The 16,154-nt window shown below is 44.2% G+C and overlaps 1 protein-coding gene across 2 annotated transcripts in view; it reads left to right on the top strand.

Annotated features, from left to right (window-relative positions):
* The window catches only part of xrra1 (X-ray radiation resistance associated 1), a 138,721-nt gene extending 122,811 nt beyond the window's left edge, over positions 1-15,910 (top strand). For both annotated transcript variants that reach the window (XM_048597640.1, XM_048597641.1), the window contains 5 exons: positions 631-903; positions 4,675-4,828; positions 6,612-6,727; positions 9,021-9,126; positions 15,592-15,910. In XM_048597640.1, coding sequence (XP_048453597.1) covers positions 631-903; positions 4,675-4,828; positions 6,612-6,727; positions 9,021-9,126; positions 15,592-15,809 — 867 coding nt within the window. In that variant the 3' untranslated portion in view covers positions 15,810-15,910. The remainder of the gene's footprint in view (positions 1-630; positions 904-4,674; positions 4,829-6,611; positions 6,728-9,020; positions 9,127-15,591) is intronic.
* The last annotated feature ends 244 nt before the right edge of the window (positions 15,911-16,154 follow it).

Below are 16,154 nucleotides of genomic sequence, written 5' to 3'. Positions count from 1 at the left end.
GGGCTGGGTAGGAACTCTGCTTTTGAACTTTAAGTCATAGAATGACAGTGCAGAAGGATGCCATTCAGCCCATTATCTGGGTGCCAGCTCTTTGGTGGAGCTATCTAATTAGTTCCACTCCCTTTGCTGCTTCTCCAAAGCCCTTCAAATTGAAGTCTTGATCCAATTTCTTTTTTGAAAGTTATTACCAAATCTGCCCTTTTTGGGCAGTCTGTTCCAAATCACAACTCACAAATCAGCTCATCTCTACCACCACCACCACCACCAACACCCCCCCTCCCCCTCGGGATACCAGGCAACAGTGGGTTGATTACAGGTGGTATCTAGTTTCTCAAAGCAGAAGAAATGTGCATGTTTAAACTTTTCACCACTGGGACAGCTGCACTAGGGAGTTTAAATATTTCAGATTTAATTTCCCATCGCTTGGAATTCCAGGACTTTTGATGAGTGTTTTAGGGATTAGAATCTATTTTCTTCAGTGTATGAACTATGAAGCAGCGAAAGGGTTGGCTTCTTGCTGCCGGAGTCCAAGGGCTAGGAAACCTTCATAGTTGAGATTCTGGGCTGTGTCTCACTCACGACTGGATCACTATTTTCCCAGAATTAGGAAGTTCCCTCTTGCTATTCCAGGTCAACAGTCTCATTCCACGGATCCCTAAACAGGTCCTGATGTTGGAAGCTGCTGAGCAACTTCTTGAGCTGGACCAGGCCAGAGAAGAAGAGAGCCAGTCTGATGATGGAGAGATGGAAACTCCGACACCACCACTTGACATCTGCTCAGAGCTTCTGTCATCACTGTCACATAGGGTCTGCACATTGGAGAGTAGCTCCTCTGAAGAGAGCTCCTGGACTTCAGATGAGACCATCAAAGAAAAGGAAACAGAGGGGTTCTTCATGACCCAGGTCAGTTGCCTCAAAGATACCATGATTATAGACTGCTTTGTGTTAGAGGAACAGGGAGTTAATGGCACAGTGTATTGAGGAAGGTAAGAAAGTCTCAAATTCAGACCAACCCCTTTCATAAGCTGGGGACGATGTCTTAAATTATTCTTTATGAACTGGGCCTCATTGGAAAAGTCAATGTTAGTTGCCCATCCCTAAATGCGCTTGAGCTGAGTGTTTTGTTCAGCCATTTCAGAGAACAGGTAAGAGTCAACCACATTGCTATGGGTCAGGAGTCACATGTAAGTCAGTCCAGGTGAGGACAGCAGATTTGCTTCCTTAAAGGATATGAGCAGAGCAGATGGGTTTTTACAACAATCAATGATAATTTCATGATCACTATAACTTAGAGTAGACTTTGATTCCAGATTTTATTTTACAAATTTAGTTAAATTCCCCCATTTAGACACTTAAATGTTTACAGCACAGAAGATGACAATTTGGCCCATTGTGTCCATACCAGTCAACAAAGATCTGATTACAGTAATCCCATTTTCCAGCCCTTGGCCCATAGCCCTTGAGGCTATGGCAATGTAAGTGAATATCTAAATACTGCTTCAATGTTATAAGAGATTCTGACTCAACCACCCTTACAGGCAATGAGTTCCAGACTCCCACTGCCTTCTGAGTGAAAAGGTTTGTACTCAACTCCTCTCTTAGCCCTGTACTTCTTACCTTAAATCTATACTCCCTCGTTATTTGAAAGATGTGTCTTCCTGTCGCTCCAATCTATACCTCTCATAATCTTATATACCTCTATCAGGACCCCTTTCAACCTTCATTGCTATGAGGAAAACACCACAGCCTATCCAATTCTTCCTCACAGCTCAGATCCTTCAGGAGGCAGCATCTCGGTAAGTCTCCTCTCTATTGCAATCACATCTTTCCTTTAACATGGTGACCAGAACTGCACACAGCGCTCTGGTTTGTGATCTAACCAGTATTTTATACAGTTCCAGCACAACCTCCTGGCTTTTATAATCTATGCCTCTGCTAACAAAGGCATGCATCCTATATGCCTTCTTAACCATCTTACCTACCTGCCCTGTACTTCCAACGATCTGTGGATGTGCACACCAAGGGCCCTCTGATCTTCGGTACTTTCTGGGAGCCTGCCAGTTATAGTGTAATCCCTTGCCTTGTTAGCTCTCCCCAAGTGTACTTACCTCACACTTTCCCAAGTTAAATTCCATTTGTCACTGCTGTACACATCTGAGCAGTCCATTCATATTCTCCTGCAGTTTGTGGCTATCCTCCTCATTATTTATAGATTGAATAGCATGGAGACAGACCATTCAGTCCAACCAGTCATAGAGTCATAGAGGTGTACAGCGCAGAAATAGACCCTTCGGTCTAATTTGTCCATGCTGACCAGATATCCTAAATAAATCTAGTCCCATTTGCCAGCCTCTAGTCTATTTCCCTCAAAGCCCTTCCTATTCATATACCCATCCAGACACTTTTTGAGTGTTGTAATTGTACCAGCCTCCACCACTTCCTCTGACAGCTCATTCCATACATGCACTACCCTCTGCATTTAAAAAGTTGCCCCTTAGGTCTCTTTTAAATCTTTCCCCTCTACCTTTAAACCTATGCCCTCTAGTTTCAGACTTCCTGACCCTGGGGAAAAGACCTTGTGTATTTACTCTATCCATGCCCCTCATGATTTTATAAACTTCTATTAGGTCATCCCTCAGCTTCCGATGCTACGGGGAAAATAGCCCCAGCCTAATCAGCCTCTCCTTATAGCTCAAACCCTCCAACCCTTGCAACATTCTTTAAAATCTTTTCTGAGCCCTTCCAAGTTTCGCAACATCCTTCCTATAGCCGGGAGACCAGAATTGCACACAGTTTTCTGTACATCCGCAACATGACCTCACAACTCCTATACTCAATGTACTGACCCTGTTCCCAAACAAAACTAGTCCCACCTGCCTGCATTTTGCTCATATCCCTCCAAACATTTCCTATTCAGGTACTTATCCAAAAGTCTTTTAAACGTTGTAACTATACCTGCATCCACTACTTCCTCTGGCAGTTCATTCCACACACCAACCATTCTCTGTTTAAAAAGGTTGCTTCTCATGTCCTTTTTAAATCTTTCTCCTCTCACCTTAAAAATATATCTCTTAGTTTTGAACTTGCCTTACCTTATCTATGTCTCTCATGATTTATAAATTTCTGTAATGTCACCCCTCAACCCCCTACGCTCCAGCAAAGAAAATCCCTGTCTATCCAAGATAACAAGGTGTAGAGCTGGATGAACACAGCAGGCCAAGCAGCATCAGAGGAGCAGGAAGGCTGACGTTTCGGGCCTAGACCCTTCTTCAGAAATGGGGGAGGGGAAGGGGGTTCTGAAATAAATAGGGAGAGAGGGGGAAGCGGATAGAAGATGGATAGAGGAGAAGATAGGTGGAGAGGAAGCAAACAGGTCAAAGAAGTGGGGATGGAACCAATAAAGGTGAGTGTAGGTGGGGAGTTAGGGAGGAGATAGGTCAGTCCAGGGAGGACGGACAGGTCAAGGGGGCGGGATGAGGCTAGTAGGTCGGAGATGCGGGTGGGGCTTGAGGTGGGAGGAGGGGATAGGTGGGCGGAAGGACAGGTTAGGGAGGTGGGGACGAGCTGGGCTGGTTTTGGGATGCGGAAGGGGGAGGGGAGATTTTGAAGCTTGTGAAGTCCACATTGATACCATTGGGCTGCAGGGTTCCCAAGTGGAATATGAGTTGCTGTTCCTGCAACCTTCGGGTGGCCTATTTATCCAGCCTATTTTTATAACTCCAACCCTCCATTCCTGGCAACATCCTGATAAATCCTCTCCAGTTTAATAATATCCTTCCTATAACAGGGTGCCCAAAACTCCACACAGTACTACAGAAGAGGCCTCATCAATGTCCTGTACAATCTCAACAAGATATCCCAACTCCAATAGTCAAAGGTTTCAGCAATGGAGGCAAGCATGCCAAATGCCTTCTTAACCACACTGTTTACCTGTGATGCAAATTTCAAATATACCACTCCTCAGGTTTTGTGCCATCTGTAAACATCCTGATCATACTGTCTACATCAGAACCAGAAAAGGCCCCAGCACCGAGCACTGTGGAACCCACAGGAAACAGACTTCCAACCAGAGAAACACCCCTCTACCATCACCTTCTGCTTCTGCTTCTGAGCCATATTTCCAATGTGCCACTTAACTTTAGATCCCGTGAGTTCGTACTTTCTTGACCAGTCTGAGGGACTTTATCTAAAGCCTTGCTAAAGTCCATGTACAGCATGTCAATAACATTACCAAAACCATCAACAATCCTGGTTACCCCCTCAAAACATTCAATCAAATTTGACAAACATGACCTTTCCATAACAAATCCATGCTATCCTTCATTAATCCATGTTTCTCCAAGTGGTATATATTCTCTGTCTTAGAATTCTTTCTAATAAATTCCCCTCTACCGAGGTTAGACTGACCAGCCTTTAATTTCCTGGTCTGTCCCTTCAGTGGTGTGTATTGTGTGCTATGTAACCTTCAGTTGTGTTAGCACAGTGCCTTTTTGAGCTCACTAGTGTTAGCATTGTATTTTCTCTGAAATCAATAGTGCTATCACTGTATCCTGCTGGACCTCTCTACCTATCGCATCGTCACTCCTCACCCTACACTAGAGACTGAAGAGACACTGAGCCTGTGGCAGTCCTGTGAGTTCCAATATCTCCATGTCCTGATTTTTCTTCCCAAAGGTTGACAATGTGACACTGAAGAGTGAAGGATTGGAGACTATGGAGGAAGCATTTACTGTAGCATCCTCATGCACATCTAATCTTCCTGAAAAATATAAAGGCTACGAAGAACTTCTGGATGCAAATCCTGACCCTGACTTTGTGGAACCAGTTGGTAAGAGATTCTACTCCCATCCATAGCTTCCTTCGCACCCCCCTGCCTTCTCAGAGAGGTCCAATTCTTTCGCATTATGAGCATTGCCTGGTGCTATCAGTTCCTCTAGGAATTGTCCTGGACTCTCCAGGAATTGATGAGGAATTTCGTGCCCACTGCTGTGGCCTAACCAATTTCTGTACAGCTCCAACATAACCTCCATGCTCTTATAATCTGTGCCATGATTGATAAAGGCAAGTGTCCCATATGCCTTCTTAACTCCCTATTAACCTGCTGCCTTCAGGGATCTCTGGACAAGCGCCCCAAGATCCCTCTGGTCCTCTGAACTTCCTTGTGTCCTGCCATTCATTGATTATTCCCTTGTATTGTTCCTTCTTCCAAAGTGCATCATCTCATACTTATCAGGATTAAATTCTGTCTGCCACTGATCTGCCCATCTGACAAACTCATCCTTATTCTCTTGTAGCCCAAGACCTTCTACCTCACTGTCAACCACCCAGCCAATCTCTGAATCATCCTGCAACTTAACTTATCACCTCCACCCGTGTCCTCATCTGCATAATCTATGAATACCACAAGCAATAAGGAACACAGCACTGGTCCTTGTGGAATGCCACCTCACATTGGACTCCAGTCACAAGCTGGAGCATGGGGCTGTCTGATTGTTCAGAATAGATTTATCAATGTTGGTTTCTACAGCTCACCTCTATCTACCTGTTGACCTCCAGTATCCATAGTTGTCAAGAGTTCCTCAGGGTAGTGTCCTAGGCCCAACCATCTTCAGCTGCTTCATCAATGACCTTCCCTCCAACATAAGGTCAGAAGTGGGATGTTCACTGAAGATTGCACAATGTTCAGCACCATTCGTGACTCCTCAGATACTGAAGCATTCCATGTTCAAATGCAACAAGATCTGGACAATATCCAGGCTTGGGCTGACAAGTGGCAAGTGACATTTGCACCACACAGTTGCCAGGCAATGACCATCACCAATAAGAGACAATCTAACCACCGTCCCTTAACATTCAATGGTGTTACCATCACTGAATCCCCCACTTTCAACATCCTAGGTGTTATCATTGACCAGAAACTCAACTTGACTTACCACATAAACGCAGTGGCTACAAGAGCAGGCCAGAAGCTGGGAATACTGCGGCAAGTAACTCACCTCCTGACTCCTCAAAGCCTGTCCACCATCTACAAGGTACAAGTCAGGAGTGTGATGGAATACTCCCCACTTGCCTGGATGGGTGCAGCCCCAACAATACTCAAGAAGCTTGACACCATCCAGGACAAAGCAGCCCGCTTGATTGGCACCACATCCACAAACATCCACTCCCTCCACCACTGACACTCGGTGTATCTACAAGATACACTGCGGAAATTCACCAAAGATCCTCAGACAGCACCTTCCAAATCCATGACCACTTTCATCTAGAAGGACAAGGGCATCAGACATATGGGAGCACCACTACCTCCAAGTCCCCCTCCAAGCCACTCACCATCCGAACTTGGAAGTATATCGCTGTTCCCTCATTGTCGCTGGGTCAAAATCCTGGAATTCTCTCCCTAATAGTATTGTGGGTCAACCTACAACAGGAAGACTGCAGTGATTCAAGAAGGTAGCTCACCACCACCTTCTCAAGGGGCAACTAGGGATGGGCAAGAAATGCTGGCCAGCCAGCGACGTCCACGTCCCACAAATGAATAGAGAAAAAAAAACTTGCTCAAGTTTCAGTCTTACAGAACCTTCACAGTTTTCTTTTCTTTTTTGATTCTCCAGGAATTCAACAGAATGTTCAACAATTGGAACACTCACTTCAGAAGCTACAACTGTACCCAGACCCATTTGCCAGAGTGAACCTCCAGAGGGAGCCCTATGTGCCCAGGGCAAGAATGGTATAGTACTGTCACATCACTCTAGAAATCAGAAAATGAATAATTACTGCACCTTTCACTATCTCAGAATGTTTCAAAGTGCTTTATACCTAATGAAGTGCTTTTTGAGTTTGGTCACTGTCCTAATGTTGGAAACATGGCAATCAACTTGTGCACAGCAAGCTGCCACAAGCAGCAAATGGCTGGAGAATCTGTTTTAGTAATTTTGGTTGAAGGGTAAGTATTTTTCCCAGGGCACTGGGAAGAACTGCCCTGCTCTTGTTTTGAAGAGTTGTGGTAATGTTTATATCATCCTGAGAGGACAGATAGGGCCTTGGTGTAAAGTCTCATTCAAAAGATAATAATTTTGACAGTACAGCACTCAGTAAGTCCAACTGCCAGTGGAAGCCGAGACTATGGAACTTAGGTGTCCAGAGTGAGACTAGAGTCAAGAATCTTATGATTCAACGGCGAGGGCAAAAACTGACACCTTAGTGCCATGTGTAGTATTGTCATTGCTATAGAAAAGCAGCCATTTCTCACTTTGAAGGATCCCAGTAACACCACTGTTTGAGTAGCTGAGGTTAACCTTTTTGTGGTGTTGGTTTAGGGACTAATCTTCTATCATCTTTTGTTGAATTGGAGCCCAGGCTCTGCACAATCTCCTGGAGCAGACAGCCAAGCCCTCTGCCCAGGCAGCATTCTCTCAGTAAGACATCAGATAGGAAACCCTTGTTGGCTTTTAACGTGGCCAATTGGTCAGTTAGAGAGGATGGTATCAGACAAATTGAAGGGGCCTCACATTTGGGACCCCAATCTTACCAATAATCACAAAAGACCTTGTGCAACAGAAGGGTGTTTATTTATGCAATATATAAGATGATAAGAAAATGGAACAGGGGTCGGCCATTCAGCCCCTCAAGCCTGCTCCACCATTCAATAGGATCATGACCGATCTGGCAAGTCCACTTTCCTGCCCTTTCCTATAACTCTTGATTCCCCGACTGATCAACAATCTATCTTAGCCTTAAATGTACACAAGGACTCTGCCCTCTTTGTGGCAAGGAGTTCCAAAGACTTCCAAACCTCTGAGAGAAAAAATTCCTCCTCATCTCAGTCTTAACTTGGTGATCCTTTATTCTGAGACTTTGCCCTCTGGTCCTACACTCTCCCATGAAGGGAAACATCCTCTCAGCATTTACCCTGTCAAGCCCCTTAAGAATCCTGTATGATTCATTAAGATCACCTCTCATTCTAAATTCCAATGAGTCCCAACCTGTTTAGCCTTTGTTCATAAGACAATCTCTCCACACTAGGGATCATCCTCATGAACCTTCTCTGAACTGCCTCCAATGAAATAATATGTTTCCTTAAATAAAGGGACCAAAACTGCTCACATTACTCCAGATGTGGTCTCACCAACACCTTCTACACTTGCACTAAGACTTCCCTACTCTTATACTCCATACCCCTTGAAATAAAGATCAATATATTCATTACCCTTCCTGATTACCTGCTCTCCCTGTGTGCTGGCTTTCTGTGTTTCATGCACAAGTCCTCTCAAGTCCCTTTGTGTTAGACCCTAAGACCATAAGATATAAGAGGAGAATTAAGAGCATTTGGCCTATCGATTCTGTTCTCTCGTTTGATCAAGGTTGATATGTTACAGCTTTTAGCAGCTTTTCTCCATTTAAATAATGCTTCTGTTCTTTTGTTCTCCCTTCCAAAATGAACAACTTCACATTTTCTCACATTATAGTCAATCTACCAGTTTTTGCCCACTTACTTAATCTATCGGTATCTTTCTGTAAACTGTTTGTATCTCTCTCACAACTTGCTTTTCCACCTACTCACCTCAGTATTAAATTGGTGATCCTTTATTCTGGCCACAGTACATTTGGCTACAGTACATTTGCTTCCTTCCTCCAAGTCATTAATATATATTGTAAACAGTTGTGGTCCCAGCACTGATCACTGTAGTCCCCACTGGTCAGGGGTCGCCAACCTTAAAAAATAACCCCTTATCCCCACTCGCTTTTTCCTGTCCATTAGCCAATCCCCTGTCCAAGTCAATACACTACTTCCAACACCATGGGGCTCTTATTGTTTAACGTTTTGTGAGATACCTTGTCAAATGCCTTCGGCAAGTCCAAATACTACACATCCATTGGATCCCCTCTATCCACTCTGGTTGTGACTTATTCGGCAAACTCAAATCAGTCAGATATGATTTCCCTTCCGTGAAGCTATTCTAATGCTGCTTGATTCAATAATGACTTTTCCAGATGTACTCATTCAGTTTTCTCTCGTGCAGCCGAGGAATCTAGCAGAATTCTCGTCTCACAAGAGCAGAGCTGATAAAATGGAAGAGATTCTGAAACGGATGAAGGAGCAGAGAACAATGAGCATTATTCCATTAGGTACTTGATCAGTAATTCTATTTCAATGGTCACATGACTCAAAAAGGTCTCCATTCAGCCCATTCAATCTATTCTGTCCCCCATTGGCATGTCTTCAACTCTGTTACCCAAAATTGCTGCAAGACTGGCTGAGTGTTTCCAGCAACATTTGTATTCCCTGCTGTATCGGTTTGGAATATTGCAGGATGAATCTTTTCTCTGTCATACATATACGCTGCTCCCCCCTCATCCCATTAGTCTGAAGACTCAAGACTTTTCCACATTTTTATAGACTTCCATGATCACACAGTTATTCTGATACTTGAGAATCTTCTATGAGTGATCATCGATCCACACATCCTAAAACAGCCCAACTGGCTAATCAGTGCTGACTGTGATAAAAACAGAAAATACTGAGGAAACTCAGCAGGTCTTGCAGCATCTGTGGAGAGAGAAAAACAATACAACCCCTTCAGAACTCCACAAATGAGATGGCATGTGGTGCTGCCAAAAATGTTTACTAGAACGCAATTTCCCCTGTCATGGTCATGTCACTGCCCCACCCCCACCCCTTTATTATCCCTAAACCCCACCCTGCCATCTTTGCAGAGGGTGGTTGGTACAGGCCGGATGGAATGGAGATCATGATGGGCCCCTGTTCCATGGGAACCAGCAATCTGGGCTGAAGCAGGAAAGAGTTGCGAAGTGACGTGAAGTTCCATCTACTTGTACGATTAATAATCCTGAAACCCAGGCTAATGTCCAGGTGACGTGGACAAATCCAACCATGACAGCCAGTGGAATTTAAATTTAATTTGAATAATCTGGAATTGACACTAGTCCTTGTGATGCTGAGCATGAAATTGTTATAAAAATCCATCTGGTTCTCTGATGTCAGTTGGGAAATCTGCTATCCTTACCTGGTTTGGCCTACATGTGACTTCAGCCTCAACTGCTTTGTCCTGGATGGTGTCATGCTTCTTGGGTGTTTTTGCAGTTTCAGGCAATTGGGGGGGTATTCCATCACACTCCTGACTTGTGTTTTGTATGTGGACAGGCTTAGGGAGTCAGAAGGTGAGCTACTCGCTGCTGGATCCCCAGCCTCTGACCTGTTCTTGTGGCCGCTCTATTTATATGGCTAATCCTGTTCAGTTGCAGGTCAATGGTGGCCCTGGTATTGAGGGATTCAGTGATGGTAACACCATTGAATGCCAGGGGGCAATGGTTAGATTGTTTTCTGTTGGAAATGGTCATTGCCTAGCACCTGTGTGTTGCAAATATTACTTGCCACTTGTCAGCCCAAAACTGGATATTGCTTAAATCTTTTCTGATGAAGGGTCTAGGCCCGAAACGTCAGCCTCTCTGCTCCTATGATGCTGCTTGGCCTGCTGTGTTCATCCAGCCTTGCACCTTGTTGTCTCGGATTCTCCAGCATCTGCAGTTCCTACTATCTCTGATTGCTTAAATCTTGTTGCATTTGGACATGGATTGCTTCAGTATCTGGGAGCCATGGAAAGGCTAAATGTTGTACAATCAACAGCAAACATCCCCACTTCTGAACTTTTATTGGGAGAAAGTCTTTGAGAAAGCAGCTGAAGATGGTTGGGCTTAGGACACTACCCTGAGGAACTCCTGCAGAGATAACTTGGAGCTGAGATGACTGACCTCCAACAACCATGACCATCTTCCTATGTGCCTGGTATGACTCCAACCAGTGGAGAATTTTCCCCCTGATTCCCATTGATTCCAGTTTTTCCAGGGCTCCTGATACCACACTCAAATGTGGTCTTGATGTGAAGGGCAGTCACTTTCAGCTCACCTCTGGAATTCACCTGTTTTGTCCATGTTTGAACCAAGGCTGTAATGAGGTCAAGAGTTGAGTGGCTCTTGCAGAACCCAAACTGGGCGTCGGTGCTTAATAGCACAGTTGATGACACTTTCCATCACTTTACTGATGATTGAGAGTAGACTAATGGGGCAGTAATTGGCCGTGTTAGATTTGTTCTGCTTTTTGTGTACCGGACACACCTGGACAAATTTCCACATTGTTGGTTAGATATCAGTGTTGTAACTGTACTTGGCTAGGGGAGTGGCAAGTTCTGGAGCACATGTCTTCAGTACTATTGCCAGAATGTTATCGGCACTTATAGCCTTTGCGGCGTCCAGTGACTCCAACCATTTCTTGATATCTTGTGGAGCGAATTGTATTGGCTGAAGACAGGTATTTGTAATGCTGTGGTCCACTGTACGAGGCTGAGATGGATCATCCACTCAGCATTTCTGGCTGAAGATTGCTGCGAATGCTTCAGCCTTATCTTTTGCACTGATATGTTGGGTTCTTTCCCTTCCTATTTTCAAATCCTCTCTGAACACTGGAGAGATGGAAGGGGGCAGCTGATGTGGTATCACTATTCAAGAGGTTTTACCAAGGAACTATGAGCCTGTGAGACTAACATTAATGGAAGGGAAACTATTGGAAAAGTTCTGAGGGACAGAATAAATCTCCACTTGGAGAGGCAAGAATTGATCAAGGATAATCAGTATGGCTTTGTAATTGGGAGATCATGTCTGACTGGTTTAATTGAATTTTTGAAGGAGGTGTCCAGATGTGTGAATGAGGGTAGTGCAGTGGATTTAGTCTACCTGGACACTGTTGTGACTTTTGACAAAGTAAGAAGCTAAGAGTCCGTGGGATCCAGGCTAATTTGGCAAATTGGATCCAAAATTGGCTTCTTGGCAGGAGCAGATGGTGGTACTCGAGGTCTTTTTGGGACTGGAAACCTGTGTCCTGTGGCATACCACATGATTCAGTGCTGGGTCTCATGCTGTTTATTGGCTGTTTGTTGTTTACCTTAATGATCTCAGCATGAACTTAGGAGGTATGATCAGTAAGTTCACAGATGTCATGAAAATTGATGGTGTGATAAACAGTGAGGAGGAAAGCCTTTGACTACAGGACGCTATAGATGGGCTGGTCAGAAGGGCCAAGCACTGGCAAATGGAAATTATTCATGTAAAGTGTGAAGTGAGGTGTGCATTTTTGGAGGACTAACAAGGCAAGAGAAGCATATGATAAATGGTAGGACTCTGGAAAGTACAGAGATGCAACAAGACCTGGCATGCATGTCCACAAATCCTTGATGGCTACAGGATAGATGGATAAGGAGGTGAAGGCGGCAAAGAAGGCATCTGGGTTACTTGCCTTCACTAGTTGAGGCACTGAATGCAAGAGCAAGGTTATGATAGAAACAAAAACAGAATTGGCTGAAAATCTCAGCAAGTCTGGCAGCCTCTATGGATAGAAATCAGAGTTGATGTTTCAGGTCCAGTGACCCTTCTTCAGAACTGATGGTAGCTAGGAAGGGTCACTGGACCCAAAACACTAACTCTGACCTCTCACAACAGATGTTGCCTGACCTGCTGAGATTTTCCTGCAATTTCTGTTTTGTTTCTGATTTCCAGCATCTGCAGTTCTTTCAGATTTTTATTTAGAGGTTATGTTAGGGCTGTCTGTAATGTTAGTTAGGCCTCAATTGGAGTACTTGTTCAGTTTTGGTCACCACACAATAGGAGGGATGTCTCTGCACTAGAGACAGTACAGAAAGCAGTCACCTGAATGTTGCCTGGAATGGAATGTTTAGCAATAGAGAAACTAGATAGGATGGGGGTGTTTCCCAGAGGTGTACAAAACAAACATGGTATGGATAAGGTAAATAAGAAAATGTTTTTCCCTTTAGTAAATGGATAACCAGAAGGTATAGATTTAAAGTAAAGAACAACAGGAACAACCCTGAAATTTAAGGAGGGTTTTTTCCACCCAGATGGTAGTTAGAACCTGGAATTCACTGCCTAAAAGGGTAGTGGCAGGAACCCTCATAATATTTAAGAAGAATTTAGATGAACACTTAAATGCAGTAGCACAGAAGGCTGTAGGCCCTGTGCTGGAATATTGGATTAGAATAGATAGGTCCTTAAAGATCAATGTGGATATGATGGGCTGAAGGGCCTCTTTTTAAGTGCTGTAAATCTCTGTGGCTCTACCTCCCTTTCAGGTAGTGCATATAGATCACTCAGAGTCACTGCCTAGAGATGTTTCTCTCAGTCACCTCATTCTTTTGCTAATCATCTTCAGTCTGTGTCCCTCTGACTTCCAACCCCCTGCCTTTCGAAACAGTTTATCTTTGGTCCCTGTTTCAAAACCCCTCATGATTCTGAACATCTCCATAAGATCTCCCTTAATCCACTCTGCACTAAGGAGAACAATCCCATCTTCACGAATCTCTCCATGTAATAGAAATCCCACATCCCTGGTCGCCTTGCAGTAAATCTCCTAGAACAAGGAACAATACAGCACAGGAACAGCCCCTTCGGCCCTCCAAGCCTGCGCCGACACATTGTGCCCTTCCATACTAAAACTGTCTTCACTTACAGGATCCGTATCCCTCTATTCCCTTCCTATTCACGTATTCATCCAGGTGTTTCCTGAATGCTGCTATTGTGTCTGCTTCCACCACCTCCTCTGGTGGCACATTCCAGGCACTCACTACCCTTTGTGTGAAAAACTTGCCTCACACATCTTCTTTAAACCCTTCCCCCACAGCCCCCCCCCCCCACCCCGATACCTTGAACCTGTGTCCCCTAGTAATTGACCCCTCCACCCTCCACCCTCATACTTTCCACTCTATCCATGCCATTCACAATCTTATAAACTTCTATCAGGTCGCACCCCCCCCCTCAACTTCCTGTGTTCCAGTGAAAACAGACCCAGTCTATCCAACCTTTCTTCACAGCTAAAATCCCCCATACCAGGCAACATCCTGGTAAACCTTTTCTGCACCCTCTCCAAAGCATCCACACGTTCTGGTAATGTGGCGACCAGAACTGTATGCAATATTCCAAGTGTGGCCTAACTAAAGTTCTGTAAAGCTTCAGCATAACTTGTCTCTTCTTATACTCAATGCCCCTTCCAATGAAGGCAAGCATGCCGCAGGCCTTTTTTACTACCTTATCTACCTGTGCTACCACCTTCAGTGATCTGTGGACTTGCACACACAGATCCCTCTGCATATCAATACTCCTAAGGGTTCTGCCATTCACTGTAGAATTTCCACTTGTACTTTACCTTCTAAAATGCATCACCTCACATTTGTTTGGATTAATCTCCATCTGCCATTTTTCTGCCCATGCTTCCAACTGATCTATATCCTGTTGTATCCTTTGACAATCCTCACTATCCACAACTCTATCAATCTTTGTGTCGTCTGCAAACCTACTAATTAGACCAGCCATGCTTTCCTCCAAATCATTTATGTAGACCATTAACAGCAGAGATCCCAGCACTGATCGATGTGGAACACCACTAGTCACAACCCTCCATTCCGAAAAGCTGCCTTCTACCGTTACCCTCGGTCTCCTATGACTAAGCCAGTTTTGTATCCATCTTGCCAGATCACCCCTGATACCATGTGACTTCACTTTTTGTACCAGTATGGCACGAGGGACCTTGTCAAAGGCTTTACTGAAGTCCATGGAAACAATATCAACTGCTTTTCCCTCATCAATTATCTTTGTCAACTCCTCAAAAACTCGATCAAGTTAGTAAGGCACGACCTCCCCGCACAAAAATGTGCTATCGCTAATAAGTCCAATTGCTTCTAAATGCGTATAGATCTTGTCACTTAGAATCTACTTTCCCTCCCACCAATGTGAGACTCACAGGCATATAATTTCCTGGATTATCCCTGCTACCCTTCTTAAGCAATGGGACACCATTAGCTATTCTCCAGTCCTCTAGGACCTCATCTGTGGCCAAAGATGATACAAAGATGTCTGTCAATGCTCCAGCAATTTGTTCTCTTTCCTCCCTCAATCTTCTGGGATAGATCCCATCAGGACCTAGGGATTTACCTACCTTAGTACTTTTTAAGATGCACAACAGCTTTTCCTTTTCACGTCTGCTTCCTTTTTCTTTCTGACCAAAGTCGTAACATCCCTGGTCATGCAAGGTTCACGTAACTTGCCATACCTCTCCTTCATTTTCGCAGGAATGTGTGCTCCTGAACTCTTATCAACTGCTGTTTGAAATACTCTCACATGTCCAATGTGGATTTACCCTGCAACTTCTCCTAGACTTAACTCTTTCCTCAAGGGTGGTGCCTAATATTCTGAAAAGTTTTTTTTATAAATACGTGGGATGTGGGTGTCACTGATAAGGCCAGCATTTGTTGTCCATGGGGTCACATGTAGGCCACACTGGGCAAGAATGGCAGTTTTCCTTCCGTGGAGAGCATTAGTAAATCTGTTTGCTTCTAGGAGCAATGACATTTTCATGGTCATCATCACCAAGACTAGCTTTCACTGTCAGATGGTATTAAATTAAATTGCACCAGCTGCCGTGGTGGGATTTGAACCCACGTGCCCAGAGCTACAAGCACGGAACTCTGTTCTGATTGACTGTGGAACCTTCTTCTTCCTGATTCCATCTAGCTCATGTGTTACGCGGCAAGGGCATCAGCAAGCAAGTCTATGAAGAGGCTGTGCATTTACTGAGAGGCCTGCAGCTTAAATACAAGGAAGCTCGAAAGCAGCTGGCCATTAACTACAGCAAGCTGCAAAGTGAGTGTTTGAAAACTGACCACAATGAGGAACAGTCTGACATTAGTCTCAAGCTTTCAGATGATCAGTCAGAACCGAACAACAGCTGAGATTAGCAGCAGCAAATTCTGATCAGTCCAATTTCGGTAGGTTTTGTCACATGATCTACATCATTCATCACTCTGCTGAAAGGACATGCCATCAACCTCTACATTATGTATTCGTTTTCTTTATAACTAATAAACTTAATAAAAAGTACAATTAATTCGAATTGAAATGTCTTTTGAACGATTCTACAGTGTGCAAGGAGTTTCAGCTGTGATTCCTATGACACCAGGTTATTTCTGGAAGATCAGCAACTATGACAAGAGAACAGGAATCCCAAACTGGTCAAATTTAATTAAAAAATTAAAACTGAATAGTGTTACTCTAACTTTGTTTGGTCCCATTTTGGA

The sequence above is a fragment of the Rhincodon typus genome, chromosome 6, assembly GCF_021869965.1.
Source record: "Rhincodon typus isolate 14 chromosome 6, sRhiTyp1.1, whole genome shotgun sequence".
NCBI classification, from domain to species: Eukaryota; Metazoa; Chordata; class Chondrichthyes; order Orectolobiformes; family Rhincodontidae; genus Rhincodon; species Rhincodon typus.
Note: the sequence above shows the minus strand (reverse complement) of the source record. Positions and strands in the feature narration are given on the sequence as shown.